General features: G+C 44.0%; 1 protein-coding gene across 1 annotated transcript in view; it reads left to right on the plus strand.

Moving 5' to 3' along the window:
* Window positions 1-27,142, plus strand: part of LOC144827992 (uncharacterized) — a 557,648-nt gene that overhangs the window by 39,649 nt on the left and 490,857 nt on the right. Inside the window, exon 3 of the mRNA XM_078686140.1 lies at window positions 22,260-22,414. Within this exon, the coding sequence (XP_078542266.1) occupies window positions 22,260-22,414 (155 nt within the window). The remainder of the gene's footprint in view (window positions 1-22,259; window positions 22,415-27,142) is intronic.

Here is a 27,142-nt window from a genome sequence, read left to right on the forward strand (position 1 = left end):
AGAGCAAGAAACTCAGCCACTTTCTAAAAGAGTGGTTTCTGAACGCACAGTGACAAACCCACCTTCACAGAAAGATGTGTTATGACACTTTGAGTTAATACATACTAAACTTTACTACTCCATTATTTAACTAACAGGAAACTAGGCTAACAAACACAACACCCAGCCTCCCCCATTCTGTCATATGGGCAGGGTGGCCTTTCAGCAGTGAAAAACAACATGGAGTGTTTTTCACTTTCATGACATAACACACCCCTTAGAATATGTCCTGCCTTTTACCTACACTGCACCCTGCCCAGGGATTACCCAGGACCTACCACAGGGGTGCCCAATGTGTATGTGAAAGGGAAAGTCAGGCCTAACAAGTGGTTTCACAACATGCTAACTTAGCAAACTGAACACTGCAGGCTTGAGTTCCCTTCTCCGCACACCTTTTCATTATTAGCCCTGGCGCACACAGTACACACCACTAGGGACTTTACTTGTAAGGCAAACATGCCAGTCATGGGCAACCAATCACCATTACATTTTACAAAGGGAACACTTGCACTTTGACACTGATCAGTAATGGCAAAGTACCCAAAGCATCTAAATTGGCATCTCTATGTCAGGAAAACAGTCTAGGGGAAAAGCAAAAGGTTTAGGGAACTTTAGCCAAAAAAAGCCAAGTCCTACATACAGCCTCTGTACTCAAGGCCCCTGACTTTTCCCAGGAATGTATTGTGCAAATGGATGCCTCAGAGCATTGCACAGAGGCAGTATTCTCGCAGTTAAATGAGGAGGGTTCAGGCCAACATGTAGCCTTCATTAGTAGGAGTTTACTTCCCGTGAAAAAGAGGTGGAGTGCTGTCCTCCTCATGTGTTAGACCTGTCTACCTTAGTGTGGTCGATCCACTACATCTTCCCCCTACCTTTGGCCTTTACCCATCCTATTTTTGCTGATTATGTTTTTTTTGGTCTTAGGACTCTGTGCACTTTATCACTGCTAACAGGTGCGAAAGTGTGTGTGCTCTCTCCTTTGGACATAGTAGAAATGGCTAACACTCAATTACTTGTAAATGCCTAGTAAAGTGGTGCCACATGTACCCAGGGCCTATATATTAAATGATACAAGTGGGCCTGCAGCATTTATTGTGCCACCCACTTACATAGCCCTGGTCAACATGTCTCAGGCCTGCCATTGCACCCTGTATGTGCAGTTTTCATCTGCCATTTCAACATGGCAAAATAAACCTTTTGCCAGGTTGAGAAATTGGGTTACTTGTTGGTGGGGGGTGAAACCCTAATCAAGCAGAATACACAATCCTTGTCTGGGTAAAACACAAACAAACCCGAGATTAACCTGTGCTCATCTCTCTGGTAGCTTGGCACATAGCAGTCAGGCTTAACTTAGAGGCAATGTGTAAAGATTGTATGCAGCACAGCATACAGTAATAATGTAAAAACACAACACAAGAAAAATCTGACTCTAATTTAGTCCAGCAGAGTGGCAGTCCTTTCAGCAGCACAGCAGTCTTTGTTCCTGGCAGAGTCACCACATGTCCAGAAGTGTACTGACAAATTGAGTTCTAGGGTTCAATATTTATACCTGGTGCCCACTGTGAAGTTATAGAAGCTTTTAGAGGTTTCCACCCCCCTGATGCCTCAGGCATCTCTGTCCTTCCTGTTCAGGCCGTTGCTTGTCTGAGATCACAATAGACTAGTGACATGGCTTGTGTGAGAGGGTTCTTGCAGAGCCTTTGTGACGTGCAAGTGTGGTGGGTGACAGCTCCTCACCTCGTTAACTCAGAGTGGCACATCCTCTCAACACTTTTCTTCCCTTTGTCCTACTATCTGGGAGCAATACAGAGAGACCAACTGTCAGCTACGAATACTCATGTGACGCAGAATCAGGCTGCAGGCACCAAATGGTTAGGACAAGAACATGCCAATTTTCTAAAAGTAGCATTTTCAGAACCGTGATTAAAAATCCGATTTCACCATTGAAGAGGGGTTTTAATTACAATTCTTTAGACACCAATCTTAACCAGTAAACAACCTTTACAACGCAACTTTTACCACGCAATGCCTTTACAACGCAACTTTTCCAACGCAAACCATTACAATGTGGGCTTCAGTGCACACATTCACAAAGCACTAATGACTTGATATTCAAGTCTGATGGGAACAGGACTTTTCGGACTGAAACATCCAGCACACTCACCACCTGGGGAGGGACTACTTTAGCATCTAAACTAAAGGTGAAGGATCTACAGTTTGAGGTATCCATCAGAAGAATAAGTTACTTACCTTTGGTAACGCTGTTTTGGGTAGAGACTCTATCTAACCACAAATCCCTCATCACCCCTTTCTGTGGGATGGCCTTTTTTCCATCTAAAAAGGTCCTAAATTAGAGATTTGCACAGTGTAACATTTGTGGGCTTTGTGCGAAAGGGTGCAAACGTTGCCAAGAAAGAAACTGATGCCAGCATACTAGGGTGGTGCTAATATGCAGCTCCAGCCGCCACTTCTGCTGCAGATCAGAGTCATGGAGATGCATATTTGCACCTACCAGCATGCAGAGGCATGCTGAAACATCTCTCAGATCCACTTTGACGCCCGCAGGATAGTCTAAATGTGAGGAATATGCAGTTAGATAAAGTATCCACCAGGAACAATGTTACTGAAGGTAAGCCATTTGTTCATATTCACTATATGGTTATTCTATCGTTCTGGGGGTGTTATTTATTTCATGGTTTTGCCTCCCATTGCATTCATGTATTCATAAATATATAAGTGCATGTTTCTCTTTATTATTCAATATATACATGGTACAGTGGATATTCATTTAGAGTGTGTTTTTTATTATGTTAGTATAACGTTTCATATATTATATAGAAGACCAAATTATACATTTTCGGTTTGAAATAGGTGTGCAAGTGTACCAATATGCTAATAGCTGCTGATAACATTACACAGCAATGATACAGGATTTTGCATAATATATCATGAGATTTTACTTTTAAAGAGTGTCTAGAGATATATTTAAACTGAATCCACAGATAGAATGGGGTAGGGGAATCTTGGATATTTTTGAGAGAAGGAAGGTGTGGAAAGCTGTGCTGCATTCCAAGGCTAGCATTTTTACTGGCCTCTTATCTGAGCTCTGACATTAAAATGAAAACTGAAGGCACTAGAAGGCCTTTCCTGGCACTCAGCATCCAGTAAGCAGATTTTAGAAAAACATCTTATGTTTACGAGGTATATGCAAGCCATTTTTAGAAACTTGAAGTATATCTCTTTGATGAAGGGCAGGCTTAGTTTAGAACTATAATCCTGATTAGGAATTCTCAACATAGACTGTGTTGAATACCATCAAATATGTTGTCATTTTTTCTCTTCACTTTAATTTCTGTTTTTGCAAAAAGAATTCTGTTATTTTTCTGATTACATATATCCACATAATCTGCAATAGGTTAAGGTGTTAGTTTATTAAAGCCTTGTGAAAAATACAGGCCACAATTCAAAAACTGAATTTTCTAGTATGTAAAATACTACTACATTTGTACTACTTACTTACTAGGAAATGTACTTCACAACCCTGCCTGTGTAAATCTCCACCTCCACCTTTCCAATCTGTCTATTAGGAGAATTTCAAATGTAAACGTACTTCTTAGGGGCTGATTCTGATGCGGGTTGGAAATACTTCCCGACCGAATCGGGTTGGAAATGGTTTCTGACCCACTCGGATCGGGAGAGTCCGACTGACCAAGTACGATGCATCTGGATGCTTCCAGATACGATTTGGTTGGACTCCTATTGACTTCAATGGGAGAACATGTTCCTAACCGCATCATAATTGGGCACTGGGTCGCTCCCGATCCTATTTGGAAGGAGCAAATGCCATTAGGAGGCCTTCCTAACCGCATCAGAATCAGGCCCTGGGTGGGAATGCTTTCCAACCCGCATCAGATCGGGCCCTTAGTAGTACATGTTACTGTGTTTAGGGGGTAATGAGGTAGAGTTTAAGGAGGGATTTAGGGAGGGGCATGCACCCACCCATAAAAGAATACGCCAATTGCTATTCACAAACTGCAGTTCCAAAGTTGCTACAGCTAAAAAGAACCAAAACAGTAGTAAATGTACTCCAGCTCAGAGCTGGAGTAAGCCCAGCAGCACATATGGCCAGCCAGTGACATCAAAGCACCCTCCCGAAGAAAATAATGGTGGTAGGGACTCAAAATAAAACCCCATAGGAAATATTGTTAAATTAAATTATTTAAACTATTCGTGGTTGCGATCTCCCTATGGTAAAGTATGGTGAAAAGCAAAAAAAATATTTTTATGTTAAATATTAATGTAAAGTAAAAATGATACACATCTTTTAACTTAACTGCAAATTTAATATGTATTTTATTTAAATATATTGAAATAAATTCACATTTACTTTTGATATTTATTTTAAAAAGTTCCACCCAAAATAAAACATGTATTTTTATTTATAATGTATTACAAAATGACAATGTTGTGTGTAGAATTAATTTAAAATAATGTAATTTTTTAATTTAGGTAACATTTGTTTTTTAAATAAAAATTAATATTAGAATATTGTTTTATAACTATGTAATTTTTAATTATATTTAAATTTTTTAACAAAATCTTATATATAACCTACTGGCCGTTGACAGTAGGTTGTTATAGTTAGGTATGCTTTTCCACGGACGGAGAGTTTTTTGGATTGCTAATAACTTTGGCCCCATTTGAGTAATCCTCACAAATCTTTTTTTATCTAATTTTATGCATGTTACAAATACATATAAGGAACAGATTCCAAACAGTACCAGACAGCGTGTCCACACGATAAATACATGATATTCAATATCAAATCAATGGGGTTACACTTTCAAGATAAAAAATCTCATAATCCACAGTGGTGGGACAGGTGGCAAGACGATTATATCAATTATTTGTAGATCATTAACCATCACATTTCCAACTGTACATTTTTTTTTGGGAAACGCAGGGGATGAATGAACAGCAGATATCGACCATATAAAACCAGATAGGTGCGGGTCCGATCTCAGCTCCACCATCTCAATCTTAACCAGCCCAGCATATCATTAAGACCAGTCATTCCACCACAGTCTCAGCATCAGGCAGAGGGGTCACTCCTCTCACGCGCGCCCATTGTAAAAAGGGCTCCCATATATCCTTTGGTCTTGAGGCCTGAGGCATAAGATTCCAATATACTCCGTGATGCGTATGGCCATAAGTGACATCAGACAGCCATTCCCTAAATCTGGATACCCTTTTCCTACCCCAGCGGATAGCAACCTGTCTTCGCGCATATAATAAAAGGAGTGCATGCAGCTTACGCCTTTTGGGTATAGTGTCTCGCACATAGCCAAGGAGGCCTAACAACGGAGTGGGAATATCTGTTCTATCAACTATCTGATTTACTGCTTCAAAAATGTCCTGCCAGAACGTGCTCAGCTGCGGGCAGTCCCAGGCCATGTGTAGAAAGGATGCTGGTGCAAACCCACATCTCCAACATCTTTCATCTTCTCTTAAGTGCATGCGACATGGCCTGATCGGAGTCCTGTAATACCATTGTAAACATTTAAAATGAATAAGGCGTAGCCTATAGTTAGGGGAGAGCTCCGTCAGCTGCCTGCAACAAAAATCCCACTGTTCATTCGTTATTGGAGGGTCAATTTCACTATTCCACAGATTCAGGGACTTCGGCTGGATCACAGGGGCATTATTCTGCATATTGTTATATAAGCGCGTGACCAATTTACGTGAGGAAGGTGCTGTTAGAATATTTTCTAAAGCTGACAAAGTCGGGGGGGCCTCCGGAAAGCCCACACAGAGTGCACGGCGCGCAGCCTTCAATTGGTGGTATAAAAACTTCTCTGAAAATGGCACATCATGATTTTCAGTTCTGGTGGGGGGGGCCTAAATTCGCCCTAAGGGTATGAGTCTGCAAAGGTGCGCAATGGCATGTCTCTAACCACGGCTCTTCTCACACCCCCTCCATGCAAGGCAGCATTGGATTACGTGTCAGCGGTATAGAGGGTGCATATAGCACTGGGAGTCTAGCCCTCTTCTGTAATTCTCGCCATGCCCAGCGCAAGGAACCCACCGTGTCCACATCATCCCTTGGACGCAGTGACTTCTGGTATAACGCCACTGTAAGTGGAACTGGTGCTACCGCGTCAGTCACAACTGCCACATGAGGTTGATATGGCGTCTGGTGCACCCAAAAATGGAGGAACTGGGCTTGCGCATATAGAGCATAAAGCTGCATGTCCGGTGCACCCAGACCACCCTGTTTTAAGGGGAGTGTCAGGAGATCCCACGACACCCTGGCCTGCCCACCCGCCCACACCAAAGTCAGCAACTGAGAGCGTATACTTTTGAAAAAATGCTGTGTGAGAGGGATCTGCACATTAACAAATAAATATAGGAATTTTGGCAAAACAACCATTTTGGATAGCGCCACTTTCCCAGCAATGGACAAGTGCAATTTAGACCAAATGGCAACTTTACTCTCCAACCAGGCATACGCCCATCCGAAGTTCAAGCTCCAAATCTCCTGTAGGCTGTGGCTCAGCCGAACCCCCAAATATTTAACCGCTTCGGCCTCCCACCGCAGCGGAAATTCAGAGGTCACTTCTGGGGTACCGTCAGTCAATGGGAAAATTACTGATTTCGCCCAGTTTATGGAGATGCCAGCTAAGCCTCCAAACTTGACGAATTCGCGGAGCACCGGATCTAGATTGTCTTCAGGGTTCAGGATGTACAGTGTCACATCGTCGGCATATAGTGATATTAAAAGGCTACGAGTACTGAAGCCTATTCCCCTTGCAGTATGGTGTTGCCGAATTATGGCGGCCAGTGGCTCCATAGCAATAGCAAACAATAAGGGCAACAGCAGGCAGCCCTGTCTTGTGCCTCGCAATATGGGAAATATTTCAGACACCAGGCCATTAACCCGTAGTCGGGCTACCGGTTTGGTATATAGCAGTTTAATGCGACTAATAAATAGGGGGCTAAATCTCATTCGTGCCAGTATGGTGAACAAATCTTGCCATTCGAGTGAATCGAACGCCTTTGTCGCATCTAAAAAAATGGCTGCCACATGAATACTCGGGTGAAGGTAATGTAGTACTGAAAAAAGTGTACGCAGGTTATGTGATGTCGATCGCCCGGGTATAAATCCCAACTGATGTGGGAGAGCAACCATTGGAAGCAACGGCTGTAATTTGTTCGCCAGCAATTTAGCATATATTTTAACGTCTACGTTTATTAAGGATAATGGCCTGTAGGAGCCCACTTCTGTTTCCTCTTTATCTGGCTTTAGAAGTGTCATAATCATCGCTTCTCGCATTGACGGTGGTAGGATTTCAACCTCTAGTGCTTCCTTACAGACGGCGAGCAGTCTGGAAGCCAGCACCTCTGCATACGTCTTGTAAAAGGCGGTCGTCAGACCGTCTGGTCCCGGGGCCTTGTTAAGTGGCAGACTCTTAATGACCTGAGTAACATTCTCCACCGTGAAAGGGAGGTCCATGTACATTCTGTGGTTATTGTTAAACCACACTAATGCTATGGAATCTAAAAAATCCTGCATGCCTTCTGGGCTCTCCAATTGTGTGGCTGTGTAGAGAGAAGAATAGAATGTGTGAAATTCATTTAGAACCCCTGAGTGGCCCCTGATGGTGTCCCCGTTGGCCCCTTTGATCTCATGTATAATGGTAGCGGATCTAGGTTTGCGAATCAGTCCTGCTAGGGTACGGCCCGGTATGTCCCCCTCACCATTGCGTCGTGCTTCAGCGTATTTTCCTAAAAATGTTGCCTCCCTTTGTGCCTTTTCCTCAAATTCCAGCAACTTCTCTTTCAGCTTCGCGGACGTGCACGGGTCATGATCAGAATAGAATTGGCCTTCAAGTACCCTGATCTGTCCCTCCAAGTTCGCTATGGTACCTCGGATGGCTTTAAGTACACCCGCCTGTCGTGCTATGCATTTCCCTTGAATCACTACCTTAAATGCTTCCCACAGCGAAGCCTCAGTTTCCACCGATCCAGAGTTACGGGCAAAGTACTCAGTGGCATCCGCCCGGATCTCCACTTTAAAGGCATCATCCAGGAGGGCATGGGGTGGCAGCCTCCAAATGAAGGCGCGAGAGGACAAACTCTGGCAGGGACAATTTGAGCAAGCACCGGGCATGGTCCGACAATGAACGTGCCAAGTGGGACACCTCAAGCGTCCAGGCAGCCACATCTCGTGACACCAACCCAAAATCTAAACGCGACCATGCCGCATGTTGACTGGAGATGCATGTCCCCTCCCTGTGTCCTGGGTGTCGGACCCTCCATATGTCTAATAAGTCTCCCTCAGATATAATGTCGTGTAAGGCCATGCTAGCATGGGGAAGTAGGGGACGTGTAGAGCCTTGTCTATCAGAAGCATCATTAAGTATGGCATTAAAGTTACCGCCCCATATTATCGTATGGCAAACTGAGGATACTATGTGTGACCAGATATCGTGAAAAAAATCAGGAGAATCTACATTTGGGCCATAGACAGCCGCTAGGACCAGAGATCTACCTCCCAGTCGTCCATTCAAAATTACATATCTCCCCTCAGGATCAGCATATGCAGTGTCCCTCCGCCAATCCACACCGTTTCTGACCAGTATTGCCACTCGCCTTGCATAGTTGGAATAAATTGCAGAGTGTGTTTCTCCCCATCTGCCATGACGTAGCCGTGGCGATGGTTGTACATTTAGGTGAGTTTCCTGCAAGAAGCAAATATCAATACTGTGTCTTGTCAGATAAGCATGAACCAGTCTCGCCTTTCTCCCGTCATTCAAACCCCTCACATTCCACGTAAGAACATTAAGGGCCAGATGTAGGTAGCCAAATACCGGTCGGTAACGGCCGATTTCGGCCGTTACCGACCGGTATTTGGCTTTTGACATGTAGGTGGGTCAGAATTTACAGAATCGGTATATTTACCGATTCGGTAAATTTACCACTTCGGTATTTTTCCGAATCGGTAAATATACCGATTCTGTAAATCCATATGTAGGTGGCACAGTTTGCAGTGCCACAGGCCCTTAGGAATTCTTATTTTACCACCCAATCCTATTGGGTGGTAAAATACAGAATTCCAGTGTACAGGCACATCAGTGCATGTACACCTATGCCATGTGACACACAGACATGCCCTTAGGGCATGTATGTGTGCCACATGGCACACACGCCTGCAATTGGGGTGCTACAGCGTGTCAAAGTGACACCCCGTTCCCCCCTGCCAGGATTCGGTATTTACCGATTCTGTAAATACCGAATCGGTATTTCTCATTGATTCCTATGGGCTTCAAGGCCATAGGAATCAATGTGAAATACTGATTCGGTATTTAACGAATCGGTAAATACCGAATCTTACCGAATCGGTAATTGAAAAATTAGAATTACCTACATATGCCTCCTTCCTATTTACCTACTCTTAAATACCGAATCGGTACGATTCGGTATTTAAGAGTCGGTAAATAGGAATTACCTGCATCTGGCCCTTAATGCAGTAGTTCGTTCACCCACAATAGCTTCCAGTTGGTATCACTCACACCAGCCCCCCATTCATTGAAAAAACTCAAGTGTAACATTGCAGTGTATACGACATCAGCAGACTGGCTTAAAATGAAACAATAAAACCCCCCACTCCACCCCCCACCCACTCCAACCCCCCAATCAGGTTGTGTCATACCCTTCCCAATTCCAACTGTGGAAACTTGTAAATCAATAATAGGGAACCTTCCCAAGAGGTCGTGGTGAAGCCGGCAGACACCCCCGTTTGCACAGGGTGGCCGGGAGTAAGATAGGCGTGCCAGTAGAGGCACCAAGTGACATGGGAGGATTATATACCCTAAAACATCACTGGGAACTAGGGGGTCAGTACCCCGCAATGTAGAACTGTAGGATATCAAATCATAATTAACCCATTTCTATCAAAGAGAGAAACAAACAACGGCAAGGCACAAGAAAAGCATCGCAACCCAAAATAGGCAGTATATCGGTAGCACATCAGTCATTGTCACTTAGACGGTCATCAGCAGAACCCTCCTCAACCTTTGCCACTTTGTATCTGTTACCACCCACATGCTTAGCAAATTTCAATGCAGACTTAGCATCAGTAAAGAAATTAGCAGTTCCATCATGCGAGACTTTCAGTTTTGCCGGGTATAGCAGGGAGTAAGGAATATTTGCCTGCAGGAGAATGCGTTTTGCTGGGATGAATTCCCTACGTGCCGCCTGCACTGCTGGGGTAAATGTCTGGATAAAAGGATATATTATTCCCTTTATGATTTATTCGCCCTTTTTCCTTCACCAATCATAAGATAAGGTCTCTGTCTTGGTAGTTTAGCAGTTTAGCCAGTATTGGTCTCGGAGTCCCGCCCACAGGGGGTTTAGGGCCTAGGGATCTGTGGGCCCTTTCGACCACGAACACCGGAGACAAATTGGGGTTGAATAGTTCGAGCTGGAGGTCTGACACAAATGTCTCCATGTTGGAGATGGCGGTCGTCTCTGGAATACCAGTAATTCGAAGGTTGTTTCTCCTGGACCGCGCCTCCAAATCATCATTCTTGGCTCTTATTACACATAGTAGTTTATTCATTTGTAGCAGCTGTTCTTTCGTTTCAGTTGGAAACGCGTGGAATTCAGTATGTCTGTTTTCCAGACCATCTAGTCTAGTCTCATGTGTGGTTACCTGCTTTTTAACAGAATCCAGCTGCACGGTTAGATTGTCCAGTTTCGTGTCGATGTTGCGCACGCTGGAGCGCATTTCTAACATCAGGGACCGTAGGTCCTCCCCATGATCCTCCGATTGGGTGCTTGACCGGAGTCACCGGGTGCGTCTGGATCGTGGTCCGTCTGTCTGGTGGAGCGCCTGTTCTCAAATGTGAGCTTGGGCTGTTTAGCATCCGTCTTGCCCATGTTTCGTTGGGGAGAAGTAAGTTCTATATTGTATGCTCAGTAGCGGATGACCATAGCCCACCGGTGTTGTTGTACTTCAGTGGAATATCACTCCACACCTGAGAACGCACCACCCTTTATTTTATGCCCGAGTTGGTCTGGATGGCATCAATTAATCACCGGAGCTTAAACAAGTGTGACCCACTCTGCACAGGTTTAGTTAGTGCCCAGTGCATTATATCTCTCAACGCCGGTGTGTGTGAGGTCAAGTTTCGTACAGGGAGAGTCTTTAATCAAATACAATCTGGGCGCAGCCTCAAAACGGACCTGTGGATCAACGCTACAGTGCAGTCCCTAATTGTAACCCGCCACCTGCCCCTGCTTATCTCGGCCACCAACGTGTCTGCCCAAACTGTCTTTGTCCTTTCCACTACTGATAGTGCTCCACCATTGAGGACATGTACAAATCAGTCTGAATGGTATTAACTAGGCACCGGAGTTAAAACCAAGCGTGAACCAGGTCTAGGAACTTCACAATATAGTTGCGCGCGTTGGCAGGCGGCAGGTTAATCAAGTCCAATCATGCTCGAGAGAATGTTCAAGTAGCTACAGCTTGGGCCCAGCCGTGGCGTGAGATCGCGAAGCAGCAGTAAAGTATAGCCTCTACTCTCGACCTGGTACCTGCACCTGTACACTGTGGCCGTTAGTGTTTTTATCCAAAGCCTCGGAGCAGCCCCCCGCTTCCACCGACGTACCCTCAGGGAATCTACATGATCTGGCAGTTTATGTATGGTTATGAGCAGTTGCTGTGTGGCACAGGCAAAAAGACCCTCAGAAATTGTCCAACGCAACAATAATTACTGTGTGCTTGTATTTAGAGCACGGGGAGCGGGGTAAACCTGGGGCTCGTCGCCGCAGGTCCTCCACGCGGCGCACCCAGTCCCAGTGAACAAAATGGCGGCTGCCCCCTCTCCGCACAGTCTCTCCCGGCAGGGCTCATTCCACGAGTAATATCCCAAGCACTATCTTGCCTTCACCTACTGCCACACCGCCGCCGCACTCCGCTGTGCCCTCGGACTCCTAGGGGCTTGATAGGAGCTGGGTCGGCCAGACAAGGCCCAAAAGTTCGATGCGTCTCCCAAAAGCACCACTGCGAGCTCGACTCCCCTCCACACTTGCACTCCTCGTTCAGCATTGCGGCCGGCGCAGCTCTGCACCCAGCAACCTGCCAGGGTCTGAAGGAGCCCACGTGAATATCGCCGGTCGTGCTCCGATTTCCACCCCCATGCGGCGCCACAGTATTACCCCGGGACTCCGGGGCAACGTAGTGTCCCCTGTATGTATACGGGTGTCGCCGCCCGGTTTCACCTCATTTGGCGCCCATCGCTGTCGTCAGCCAATGCGCCGCACTTCCGGCGTACCGGGCATCCTCAGCAGCGGGCTCGAGTGCGGCGGCAATCCGCTCAAGCCCAGCTCTCGCCCCCACACCAGACCCGCTCCGTACCTCGCCTGCTCGTAACTTTAATGCCGCTGCTCCGATTCAAGTAAATTTAACACCATTGCAGGCACCAGTGACACCCCACTCCAGGATTTCTTCCCGGCCGGCGAAGCCCGCTTAAGAAGCGGCCATTTCGCAGCTCGGCTAGCCACGCCCCCATCCTCACAAATCTTTAAAAAAAAGTTCATCCACCTCGGGCCCCTTCCTAGAATGTTTTGGGGTTATCCCTCAAGCAGTGGTCTAGAAAAAACAGAGGGTCCTAATACGTAAAGTCTTCATGCATTTTCCATAGACTTCTTTAGACATGGCTACAGCAAAAACAGATTAACAGAACTACACTAAATTCAGCAGGAACTTAAATCTTGGCCCGAAGACTAAACTGTGATTTTTGTGATTTGGTGTAAATAGTTCAGCAGTTTTTGAGATATTATGGGTCAGAAATAATTGTATCTTTTAGCAGTTGGGCTCGTGAGAGCTCGTGAGAGCTCAAAATTAAAAATTGAGCCCTGTGATTAGTGGAAAGGCCAGTTTTTCCCATAAGCCTTCATGCTCGCACAAGAGGCTACTGCGAGTCCTGCGAGCGCTTTGATTGGCTAGCTGTTGGAATGTTAAAAATGAAATGGCTGTCATTACTGTTTAATGTGAAAAATTGGGCTTGTTGTGATAATTAAGTAAAAAAGCCATATCTGGAAGAAGCAGAAAGGCATGTTGTCCCCATAGATTTAGAGAGAAGGTGTCTAAGGTATAACTATTGTAGAGATTATAAATGTATATTGTTTTAAACTAATTTTTAGGATCTCACGGGACTCTCATGGGAGTGCGACTAGTAAAATAGAGTGGATGAGTTCTCCATATACTGCATTAGTAGGAATGCATATTTTGATGGTTGTTGTGATGAGTAGATGGTTAATTCTTATATATATTTTTTTAAGTTACAATCTTGCAAGACTCTCGCGGGATCGTGAACAGTCGAAAGGAGTAGGTGATCTTTTAATACACTCTGATATGCACATTTGTTATGGTTTGAAGGAGTCTTACCGGTGATGGTGTCTATCAGACTCTACTATTTATGCTCATTGGTTTCAGAAGAGTTGCGATTAGAGTTAAGGCTTATCCAAACACCCTACTACGCACACCCATCATCTGAGATAGTGGTCTGGGCCTGAAAAGAGAGCCCATTTCAGCAACACACCTTACTATGCACACCTATAATTACAGAGAGCGGTCTCAGCAGAAAGGCCAGGCCTGCCACACACCCTACTACACACACCCATCATCTGAGAGAGAGGTCTAAAAGGAGAGGGCAGTCCCTCCCCGCATCTTTCTACTAACACCGCACCCATCATTACAGTAGGAGATCTCAACAGGGAGGCCAATCCCTCTATACACCCTACTACGCACACCTATCATCTGAGAGAAAGGTCTGAAAGGAGAGCCCATTCTCCTCCAACCCCCTACTATGCACACCTATCATTGTCATCTGAGTGAAAAGCCTGAAAGGAGAGCCCAGTCCCCCCTCACACTCTAATATGTACACCTATCATTACAGAGAGAGGTCTCAGCACAGAAACCAGTGCCTAACCACACGCTGCCCTAGTAAGCACATCTGCCATCTGGGAGAGAAGTCTAAAAGTAGAGGGCAGTCTCTCCCCACACCCTATTATGTACACCTATCATTGCAAAGAAAGTTCACAGCAAAGAGGTCAGTCAGTCCACAAACCGTAAAATGCACACCCGTCATCTGAGAAAGAGGTGTAAAAGAAGAGACCAGTCCCTACCCACATGTTACTATGCACACCTAGAATTACAGAGAGAGTAATCAGCAGAGAGACCTGTACCTCCACACACCCTGCTATGCGCAACCATCATCTGAAAGGGAGGTGAGAAAGGAGAAACCAGTCCATCCCCACTCCCTGATGTGCACACCCTTCATGTGACAGAGGGGTCTGAAAGGAGAGGCCATCTCTTCCCCACATCCTACTATGCATACCTGTGACCAGAGAGAGAGATGTGAAAGGAGAGGAAAGTCCATCCACGCACCCTACTACCTACTCCCAATGCCAAGGTACAGCTATCAGCTGAGGCCAGTCCCTCCCGCATACCTGTCATCCAAGAGAGAGATCTCATTGGAGTGGCCTGTCTCTCCCCACACAGTACTATGTACAGCTGCCATCCAAGAGAGTGAAGAGCTACACGCATTTATATACATTGTGAGATCATGTGGTGACCATTGACTCCATGAGTTTTAATTGACTCCGTTTTGAATGTACAACCTCTTGATTTCATTTTGTGCCTTCTTGCAGCTACAGAGTGAGATGTTATCATTTTTTCATAGCTCAGAGCAAAGCAGCTTTGCTTGGAGAAGAACATGTGGTATGTGTATTTAAACGCCTGAAAGAGGAATGGACTTCTCTATCTCAGGCTAAGCACTGGAGCCTGGTCAGCTTTAGTAAATTGACTAGACATGGATGGGTACGGTTAGCCTTGGTTTTGCTAAAGATGAAGGGAGGGTACATTTCTAGAAGTTTCTCTCCTCGTTAGTAAACAGTATTAAAAGTGGGAAATCTTGGTGCTCGGACAGAAGCTCGCCTGTGGAGTGGACGCACTGACACAGGGCATCTTGGGTGTTCGCCGTTCGATGTCATTTGAGATGTTATTAGTGATGTCATAAATGATGTCATAGAATGTGTCATGAGTGATGTCATATGTGAGGTTATAAGTAGTGCATGGGGCGCAAGTTATAGTTAGCGCTGGTTGTATGGGTGTGTGAGTGGGTATATGAGTGGTTGTGTGAGTGGGTGTATAATGTCATCAGTGATGTCGTTTGAGATGTCATCAGTGATGTCACAGACCATGTCATGAGTGATGTAATATGTGAGGTCGGTGAGTGGTTGTGAGAGTGGCAGTATAGGTCAGCAGGTGGGTGTGTGAGTGACTGTATGGGTGTGTGACTTGCTGTGTGAGTAGCTATGTGGGTGTGTGAGTGGGTTTGTGAGTGGCTGTATGGGTCTGTGAGTGGGTGCTTGAGTGGCTGTATTGGTCTGTTCAGTGGGTGGAGAAAGGGGGCAGGGCCTCCGATGAGCTCTCAGCAGTCCCGCTGTGTGGGACTTACTGGTGTTAACCGGAGGGGTTCCTGGCCCTTAAGGACCCTCACCATTTCTCTTTTTTGTATTCATTTTATGGATCTGCGGATCCGTTCGATGCCACCATGTATCTGTTGCAAATCCAAGAAGACAACCAAACCTCAATTTTCATTGGACACAGTAAGTCTCCACCCACCTACATTGTAAACCACACACTAAGTCAGTTTTATGGGTATCACATCTCTTTGAAGACAGTCTCAAAACCACAGCTTCATAGTTTTTTGGCTTTCCTTAAGAAGAGAGTTTCAAAGTTAAGATGCCTTCTGCCCGAAGATTGAAGAGAACAGAAAGAGCAGGACGAAGAAAAAGACTTACCACCTCCAAAGAATTCCTCTAAAATTTGGAAATATTTCTTTATCCCTTCAGGAGAAAATACATTTCCTCCAAAATGTGTCCAATGCACTCTATGCAGCAAAAAAATGTCAAGAGGTACATTGAAGAAGTATTTACAAGGCACATCCTATATTTCGAAACACCTAAAAACTATACATACAAGGACGTATCAGAGGACGTTAAGAGAGAGGGAAGGCGGTGCATCATCATCATCATCATCATCAGCATCTGGACTATCTGTGGGGCCCTAACCACCTGACAAGACACTTACCATCCCCGTTGTTTCACCACCAAAACTGTGAGACATACAGCCTGATTCATCAAAGACCCGTTTTGCGAGTCTTTAATAGCGATTCATAAGGAATCGCTATTAAGGACTTGCAAAACGGGATTCATGTAGGAATTGCAATAAATATTGCGATTCCTACATGTTCCTTATTTGCGAGTAGCAAATTGCTAATCGCAAATAAGGAATAACTCTCCATTCATTCCTATGGGCCAAAAGGCCCATAGGAATGAATGGGGAGTATTCCTTATTTGCGAATAGCAATTTGGTACTCGCAAATAAGATAGCGATTTAAAGGGTCCCAGGGGTGTCCAAAGGACACCCTGTAGCACCCCTTAAATGCAAATTGAAACAGGTGTGTGTGCAACATGCAACTTAGAAAAATGCTTTTAAAAGCATTTTTCTAAGTTTTCGCTATTTACCACGAGGTTTGACCTCGCGGTAAATAGCGGGCCGAAATTGCGAATTCGCAATTTTAAAATGGATGATGAATTGCATTTAAGGAATCTCAAATAGAGATTCCTTAAATGTAATTCCTCGCAAAATAGCGAAAGCGCTATTACCGATTTTTGCCTTTGGGATGATGAATCCCAAATGCAAAAATAGCGCTCGCAAAGGGCCAGATTCTCAGAATCTGGCCCTTTGCGAGCCGATTTCAGCTTGATGAATAAGGCTGATAGTCCCTCATTGTTGCATATGCCAGTTTATGGATGCTGTCAACAAGCATAAGTCTTATTTTTTTTACCTCACCGTTCCTTCCTCCATTCCTCTTTAAACACAATTAGATATCCGAAAAGCAAATTTAGAATACATTTAACTTCAGATTACATACTATTAGATTACTTACTATAAGTGAGCAGCTATATACATGGTTTATGTCAGTGTGCAAAGGCTGTGTACGTGTTTGAGTATGGGTGTATAAATGGGCATTTTAGTGGCTGTATGGGTGGGTGGCTGGGTTTGTGAGTGGTTGAGTGGATATGTGAGTGAGTGTATCAGTGCCTCTGCTGGTGTCTCACTGGATACGTAAGTAGCTGTGGAGGTGTGTGACTGGTTTTGTTAGTGACTGCATGGGTGTCCAAATAATTATGTAAGTGGCTGTATGGATCACTAACTTGCTGTGCTAGTGGGTGTTTGGTTTAATAACTGTGTGCAAATGGCTCTATTAGTGGTAGTTACATAAGTGCTATTTGAGTGTGTGAATGGATGTGTAATTGCCTCCATCGCTGTCTGACTGGATGTGTGAGTTGCTGTATGGTTTTGTAAATAGGTATGTGTGTGTCTGTATAGATGAGTGACTGGGTATATAACTGGGTGTATAGGTGTGTAAGTGTGTGTGTAACTGACTGTCTAAGTACTGGGTACATGAAAGGCTGTGTGAGTGGGTGTGACAGTGCCTGTATGGATGTGTGAATGACTGTGTACGTGGATGTATAGGTGAGTAAATAGGTGTGAATGTTTTTATGGGTGTGTGACTGAGTGTGTTAGTCACAGTCTGGCTCTATGAGAGGTGGGTATATAAGTACTTTTGTGAGAGTATAACTGAGTGTGTGAGTGCCTGCCTGACTGTGTGAGTGGTTGCAAATTACATACTAATAAAATAACATACTATAAGCAAGCACCCTCATCTAATTTCTAGTGTATTCATTCATGCTGGCTTAATAAAATAACTATATATCCTGTATAGAAATTCCTCTACCTTATTAACTGCCCACTATATTTTTAGTTAATGTTCTCATCTAAGCTCCCTTCTATGTTTCCTTTTTCTGTAGTGTTGGGAAGCTGCACGTTTTCTTTCAGTTTACATACACTCACAGTTTTTTAATATTCTTTTTTTCTAGCACAACATAATTAGCATACCTGCAAAATATCTTTGCTGTTGTCCAACTTTTATTTTAATATCTGTTAACATAAATGTTCCACTGCAAATCTTAAGTCAGAAATATGGCAATTCTCCTCCACTCTCAGAAGAAAAGTACCTGAAATGGCTATCCTTCTCACTTTGCTGTCACTCATACTTCTGTACTTAACAAATCACAGACTTCGTTTTATCTTTTATTTTTGTAATACCACTTCAAACGGTCACTATTTTTTCCTGTAAAGAAGCCTAACTTGGCAGGGTTTTCGCGGATCCACCCCGGGGCACAGCGCGGACTCCTGTGTGGTCTAAGGTGGTTCCACGGATCCACACCGAAGCCCTTAAAAGCATTCAACAATCTGCTGTTGATGCTTTTCATTTATATTTACTTTTGTAAAATGATTATCAATTACAAGAAATATACTCTCTACTAGAGCAATTTTTGTATACCAGTCTGCTTTCCAGGTTCACACTACACTTTTCACTCTTTTGTTCTCTTCCCTATGCACTTTTAGCTCCGTTTCCATGTTAGCTATTTTTCCTGTACTCGCTGCCTAACAATAGGTCAAATGTCCACAAGATTTGCTATAAACAGCACACTAGCTTCACATTACCTGTAGCAGGTGTGGTTGACTGTTAGCAATTCCAAGCACATCCAATTAACCCTTTTCTATGTTTCCAAAGCCAATCACAGAGTTAGTTACTTTTTTCCTAAAGCCAATTCCTAATGTTGGTTCCCTTCACATCTCCACCCTCTAAACATATATGTTCTTTTATACTTTACTTGATGTCCTCCATTATAGTTGCCTTTCATATTCAAAACTGCCTCATTCTGCTGCAGCATTTTCCTGTGTGCTACTTCTGCTTGTCTCCAAAATGGTCAGAGTCTGGATTGTGGGCCATAGTTTTGTGTTTTGGGCTAGAATGAGTGCTATAAAGAGTGGCATTGATAGGCACCTAGGTTTATCTAATGTATACATTACTTGGGTTGGCCAGAGATAGTTAAATTGGCATCACTCGCTTCCTTTGGTTGAAAGCTTTGCAGGTTGCCAAAATCCAGACCTCATGATTGTGCACTGTGGTGGCAATGGTGGCAATGACCGAGGCAAAATTACTCGGGCAGGACTGTAAATCCTAATTAAGGATACCTTTGGTAAATGAATGACACTTTGCCTACATACTGCCTTGGTGTTCTCCCTCATTTGCGTAAGACAAAAGTGGGAGTGGTCAACCCAATTTTATATGCAAATAAAGAAAATCAGGAAACATGTCAATAAAACCGTTTCTGCATTTCTCCTTGACCACAATATTGGGTCTGTATACCATAACAACTTGCGCTTCGACATGGACGGAATATATCAAAAAGACAGAATCAATTTCACAAACACAGGCAACATGGTGTTCCTCAACAACTTAAAGAATGCATCATGTTCTATGTGAAGTTATCATCTACACACCATAAAAACTCTTTTCAGAGCAAACCCTTTTCCCAAACACTTGATCTTTTTGTTTTCAAATTCTTTTTTTTAATTTCTCACTTGGAACGGCGGATCCGCTGATCCGCTGTGAATCCTCGTCCAAATAAAGGGTCTGCCGGCTATGTTGCTGGTGGAACTGCGACCACTGATTCATTCCCAACCAAATGCACACATTCAATACAAAACAACAACACATTTAAAACAAACATATCCTATTACAATTTATATAATTGCATTACTGCCTGGGTGTGAGTAGCTATATAAGTAACTGTGTGGGTGTGTGAGGGTTATATGGGTGTTTTAATGGCTGTGTTGGTGTGTAACTGGGAGTGAGAGCTAGTCTCTGGGTGTGTGACTACCTGTCTAATACTTGAGTGGTTTTCTGGATCCGTGAATGGGTGTGTAAGTGGCTGTATGGGTGTGTGAGTCGTAGTGTGGGTGTATAAGTGATTCTGTGAGTTTTTGAACGTGTGTGTCTGTGTGGGTGTGTGAACGACTATATGGGTGTGTGAAAGGCTGTGTGAGTGGGCATGGGAGTAGCTGTGCAGGTCTGTGAGTGGGTATCTAAATGGTACTTTAGGTCTCTGAGTGGATGTATCAGTGACTGTATGAGTGTGGGAGAGGGTGTGCAAGCGACTAAATGGGTATGTGAGTAGGTGTATGGATGTGTGAGTGGTTGTGCATGAGCATGAAAAAGTGTGTGAATGTGTGATGGGTGGGTATATGAGTAGGTGTGTAAGTGGCTCTGTGGTTCTCTGAGTGGTGTGTGAGTGGCTGTATGGGTGTGTGAGTGGTTTTGCTGTATAGGTGTTTGAGTGGGTGTGTCAGTGGCTGTATAGGTGTGCAGGTGGCTGTCTGAGTGTCTGTGTGAGTCTATGAGTGTGTATGTGAGTGGTTCTCTGGGTCTCTGAGTGGATGTGTCAGTGACCTTATGTGTGTGTGAGAGGGTGTGTGAGTGAATGTATGGGTGTGTGAGTGGGTGTATGGATGTGTGAGTGGCTGTGTGAGAGAGTGTATTGGTGCATGAGAGAGTGTGTGAGTGGGTATAGGTGTTTTCTTAAATGAGGTCTTGATCCGGGGATCTGCTGTGAATTCACACAGGGGCCACACTGAGCACTGTGGTGGATACGCAGATTCTCATGTGTGCAAAAGAACAACATTGTTTTCACATTTTCTTCTCCATGAGGGGTTCCTCACAAACTCCTCCATCAGTCCCATGGGGTCAGAGTACCTCTACCATAGCCCCTTTTAACCTTTTTACATCTTATTTCCACCCCCCCTGGGAGCCGAGTCCAGAGCCACAAAATGGCAGCCACAACTTTCCTTTCATGTTGCGGGGAGCCAATCACAGCATTTTTTTGTGGCATGTGCATCCGCGAATCCACCACATTGGATCTGCATCTCTAGATGTACATAAATATTTTTTTCTTTACTGGCTCCAAAACTACTGAACACATTAACACCAAATTACAAAAAACACTATTTTTGAACCACGATATAGCTTTCTGCCAAATTTGGTGTAGTTCTGTTCAGCTGTTCGGGATGTAGTTGTGTCTAAAATCCCGATGGAAAATTACATGGGGAAAATGCATTTTGGAAATCCCCCGTTTTCTCAGCCCCTGCTTGACAAATCACCCCGAAACTTCCAGACAGAAGTACACACATATACATATATATACACACACATATATATATTAATATCAATATTATTTAATTTAACATTATTTCCTATGAGTTTCTAATTAAAGACCCTGCCTCCATTACTTTCCATGGGAGGGTATTGCAGTATCAGTGGTTGGCCATGTGTGATGCTGGACTTACTACTGCATCTTTATTACATTAGTAACTTACACTTGTACATTTGGCTTCACACCCTGTTCCGGTTGTGGTGGAAGACATGTAATTCTACATTTTTGAGTAACTTTACACTTGTAAATGATGAATAGCCAAAAGTAGTAAAGCTACTCAAAAGTGGAAATGTAAATTTAAAACTCAGTCGTGTAACTTACTTACAGTTGTAAATTACCTTTGTGAATAGCCCTGCCAATGTTTATTAATATGGGGCGCGGACTCAAAAACCCATCTGTAAATGATCCTATCGTTTCACAGGAGTGACTGTTGCGCAAGGCACAGCTTTCCCAACAGGATTTGGGAGAAGTGTTGGTTACACTATACCAGATTTCTTTCTCATAGCAATAATTTTGTTACAGTTTGAATTACACAGAGGGCTAGATTATCCAAGCTAGGGCCGTATTTGCCTTACAAAGGTTCGAAAAACTTCCACAGCTTCATTTGCATGTTGACGGACCTTGATGTTGTTGATGATTAAAGATCTGGAAGGATCCAGGTAGAGACTGAAGATAAAATTAGGGAATGAATATGGATTTCTTAGGTACTCTGCGGTTGCTGGTAATCTTGCAGTTCCTATTTGTACAAACTGTTGGCCGTCTGTAAGTTTGGGCATGAACCATTCCAGGACTGTGTCAGAAAATCAATTGGGTGTTTCCAGGGTGTGAATCAATGTTTGATGGTCTACGACATCAAAGGTTGTGGGAGGTCGAGCAAGATCAACACCTGGGGTCGTTTTTCTCTTCAACGAGGAGTGCGTGTTGTTTGGAGAGTGACTGTCTCCATACTGTAGCATACTATGCTATTTAGGCTGGGGACAGAAGCAACAGTTAAGCATGGACTCTTTTTGTTTCAGGTGGCCAAAAATTGGAATCCAGATGTTGCCAAGTACCTCATAGTAAGAGGTGCAGATGTTAATAAAGCTGACCGCTTTGGCATCACACCATTACATGTTGCTGCAGCACTGAATTACCCAGAAATGGTGGACTGCTTGCTTAAAAGTGGAGGTATGTACAGAAGTTAAGATGTGTTTTTAATAAGTAACATTATATTTTGTCACCTTCTTATGATTTGTTGAAACAAAATGCAGTGAATTATGTACTAGACTAAAGTATGAAATGAACATTACAAAAATGCATATTTTTGATTTCTCTTAGTAGGATCACAACTAATTTGTATCTCCTTAAAAAACATCAGGGTTTAAGGTCCTACCCCTCACCTGTCTAGTTAGTCTGTTGTAGTAAGTAAACACGATGTCTGGAAGCAGAGTACTTGTTGAAGTAAGCTTTATTGCAGCACAGAGTCGGTAGGACCATCCCCTATCTGACCAGAGCTCCAACTGCCAACAGGGCAGATGGAAATTCCAGAACCAGGAACCCCATGATATTCTAGAGTGCTAGTCAGATAAGCAAGAGAAGCACTGTACAACATATCTACCCCCCTTAACTGATGAAAGAAAACAAAAACAAAACAATCACTGTGAGAACATAGTATTAGATCAGTGTATATAATCACCAAGATAAGTGGGTGGGCGCCGAGAGCGAGAACTCCTTATCGTGCTCTCCCTAGGGAGCGACTGAGAAGAAGAAGAAGAAACTGAGTCACCCAGGGCACCACCATGTACTGACGTGGATGATGGAGCATCACCACTACCCATCTCCCCCCCTCCGATGGAAACAGAAGGAGGCACCGACCCACCATCAGGAGCTAACAAGTAACCATTACAGCTCCCAGAACCTCCACCCTCTGAACCAACAGAAGAACCACTCTCCTTTCTCTGGAACAAAGCCACCCTCCTATAATTCCAAGTTTCCCCATTATCTAAAACAACAAAATGTGGAGAAGCTCTTTTGACTCTAAAAGGGCCCCTATACTTGCTAAGACCCTTAGAAAACCTTCCTGGTTTAACTTTGACCAGGTCACCCACTGCAATGGGAAGGGAATTGTCAGTAGGGGGTAAGACCTCACTCCCCTCACATCTCAACCATGCAGGAGTCAATTTTGAGACTGGTGTGCGGCCGCGCATCAATTCAAACGGAGATTTCTCACCAGTTCTATGAGGTGTCGAACGGTAGGCCCACACCAGCTCTTGCACCCGCTCATGCGTAAAACATCCACTTTGCACAAACATTTGAATCACCCCCTTCACCAGACGATTCACTCTCTCGCAGAGGCCATTTCCCTGCAGGTTGTACAAGCTTGTCCTCTGATGTCTGATGCCACACTCACGCATAAATGAAGCCATCTTCAAGGACGTCAACTGAGTGCCATTATCAGAGATAAGAACCGATGGGTAACCCTCATTCAAAAACACACTCTTCAGAAAGGCAATGGTTGTGTCAGTGTCAATCTCTTTCACAAATTGCACACAGAGCCATTTTGAGAAACAATCAATCACCACAATGGCAAACCGTTGATTCACGGGTAACTCACTCATAGGACCTATGAAATCTAGGCAGATGCTGTGCCAAGGTAAATTCTCAAACCCAATTTTTTGAGGTGAGCGTGATCCCACTACCTTTAACCGTTTCTCTCCCTCTTTGCAATAGTCACACTTCACTACACAATCCACAGCGTCATTATCAACCGTCGGCCACCAAAAGTTCTCCTTAACACGACGCTGAGTGAGGGTTTGACCCAAATGGCCTTCATGAGCCAAACTGAGAATCCTACCCCGCAATGAACTGGGAGGTATGAAACGGTCACCTCGCATCAACACATTCTCTCCTTCTAGGGAAAGTTCTCAAAAAGGGTCTAACCTCAGGCATAACAGTGCTTTCTCTTCTAGTCCCTTTAGAAACAAGGTCAATGACTGACTGTAAAACACGATCCTCCTCCATACTCCTCACCCAGTCATCACGAGTGAAAGAACCACCTCCTAAAAATAGCACATCCTCCACCACTGCCGCTACAGCAGAATCATCTGAGACATTTCTGCTACACTCCCCAGAGTGTGCAGGAAGTCGGGACAAACAGTCCGCCTGGATGTTCTTCCAGCCGTGGACAAATTCAATCTCGTACTGGTAATCCTGCAAGCGGGAAGCCAGCCTCGCTAACCTGGGAGACCCCTTCCCAGCACCACCCGGGGCTAACACGTTGACCAGTGGTTTATGGTTTGTGCGCAGAACAAATTTGTAGCCCCATAAATATGTTCTAAAATAACTCGTGCCCCAAACAGCTGCAAGAGCCTCTCGCTCTATGACTGAATAATTGGCTTCAGAGGCGGACAAGGGCCTGGAAGCAAATGCTATGGTCTTCTCTTCTCCCCCATGCTTCTGCAAAAGCACCGCACCAAGCCCCACTCCACTCGCATCAACCATCAAAACTGAGGAACGACCTGTATCAAAAGGGGCCAGTACTCCAGCAGCTTTAAGCTCCCTTTTTATCAGATTAACGCAGGATTCCTGCTCAGCGGACCAATTAAATTTGGCACCCTTTTTTAATAAACATCTCAAAGGTGCAGTCTTAGATGAAAAATCCCTCACAAATTTTGAATAAAATTCAATTAAGCCCATGAAGGACCGAAGTTGATCTTTATCAACAGGTGAGGGGGCTAACTCGATAGCTTCTAATAGGTTTCTTTTAGGTCTTATCCCCTCTTCAGACAAAGAAAACCCTAAGTATTCAATCTCCTTCAAAAGAAAAGCACACTTCTCCTTCCTCAAAGTGAGCCCAGCATCATCTATTCTACGCAATACACTCTGCAAAATCCCATTATGTTCTTCAAGCGAATCCCCATAGATTAAAACATCATCTTGGAAATATAAAACTTTGTCTAGACCCTTAAAAACTTCCGAGACTAGTCTCTGGAACACGCTGGCCGCTGAGACAAGGCCAAACGGTAAACGCGTGAATTGGAAGGTTCCCTCACTAGTAATGAAAGCAGTTAGGTGCTTGGAAACATCATCTAGACATATCTGATGGTAAGCATGTTTTAGGTCTAGTTTACTGAAAAACCTGGCTCCCTTAAGCGTTGACACTAGCTCACCAATATTAGGTAGTGGGAATACATCTGCCACCACACATTTGTTCAATGAGCGCAGGTCTACACAAAACCTAATCTTATTATCAGGTTTTTGGGAAATCACAACAGGCGAAACCCATGGAGACGCTTCAACGGGCTCGATGATGCCTCCTTGGAGCATTTCCTCTAATGTGGCTTTAACTTCCTCCCGCAAAGCGAAAGGGACTCGTCTAACTTTGTGCTGAACAGGAGTACTGCCTTCTTTGAGAATTATATGGTGAGAGTAGCCTACAAGTTCTCCTAATTGGTCCCTAAAGACATTTTTAAATCTCTCTAGAATCTCATTTAATGAGGAATTGTCAATAATTGAGACGGGATCATCAGCCCTGGGATTAACCACAATATGCAAGTCGTATTGTTGGTAACGTCCTAGAATGGCCGGTCCATCCATGGATATGTACACTTTACCCAATGCTGACCTATTCCTGAATTCAATTTTCCCATCAAAGTAACCCAAGAGATCTATTTTTTCGCCTTGGTAGCCAGAGGGAAAGATGTCACACTCTCTCAACGTTCTGTCACCCCACACTCTCCTCATCAGGGACATAGGTATTATTGTCCATTTTGAACCTGTATCAACCATTAGGTTGACGGACTTCCCATCAATGGTAAAATCTGTTTCCAAAAATTCTCCCTCTCCGTTCTTCACAAGAACAAATGGAGTCACATAACACTAAAATCTTATTAATATCACGCCTCAGTTCGCCATACTCACTGACTACTGTCACTTTGGAATTATTTTTGTTTCTACACATTTTGGCGAAATGTCCTATTTTTCCACATCGCAAACACTCCTTATTACTAGCAAAACAAAATTTAGCATCGGAAGTATGTGAATAACTTCCACACTTCATGCACATTTTAGGGCTGTTTTTGTTGTTAGACAGTACATTTTTCTTCTGAAGAACATAACCTTTTTTTCTGACGATAGCAATGGCTGCCGCCTCTTCTTCACTATTATCACTATTTATCGCTTTGCTGGAAATTTCTGCGATTCTTGGTTCTAAACCACTCTTCTGCAACTCCTTCATGCATTTTTCGCTTTCTTCTACAACTTTGGCCAATTCTATGGCTACTTTTAACGTTGGATTCTTTGCTGCCCACAATCGTTCTTGAACTTTCCTATTGTTCGCTTGAACAATTAGTTGGTCTCTGATAAGTTCGTCGGCCATCTGACCAAAACTGCACTTTACTGACAGTTCACGTAACCGCGCAACAAAATCATCTATGCTTTCACCCTCCAACTGCTTGTTTTTGTAAAACTTATATCTCTGTAAGACCAAATTTTCTTCTTTGCCAAATCTAGTCTCCAGTCTCGCTATAGCTTCCTTGAATTCGTCAACTTGTGACGTGGATCCTGAAGATAGAACTTGCGGTATAAATTTGAATACACGTTGCCCCTCTTTTCCTAATGTAGTCATTAGTAGGGCCTTCTTTCTCTTAGGTGAGAAATCTTCTCCATCCAGAGCCTCTATGTAATTATGGAACATTACAATCCAATCTTCCCATGCCATAGATGGATTCCCTGGTTCAGGTAGGAATTGGGGAGGGAGGGCTACATTAATTGGTTGTGACATGCTAGTAATATAGTAAACTATGAGGAGTCAGGTAATGTTTTGTCTGAAATGCGCTAATACAGTTGTATTGCAATGTGATAGTTCTCAGCCAAAGGGTAATAAACAACTGTGTAATGATGAAGTAACTAACAATTCCTT

This window comes from Lissotriton helveticus, chromosome 4_1, assembly GCF_964261635.1.
Source record: "Lissotriton helveticus chromosome 4_1, aLisHel1.1, whole genome shotgun sequence".
NCBI lineage: Eukaryota > Metazoa > Chordata > Amphibia > Caudata > Salamandridae > Lissotriton > Lissotriton helveticus.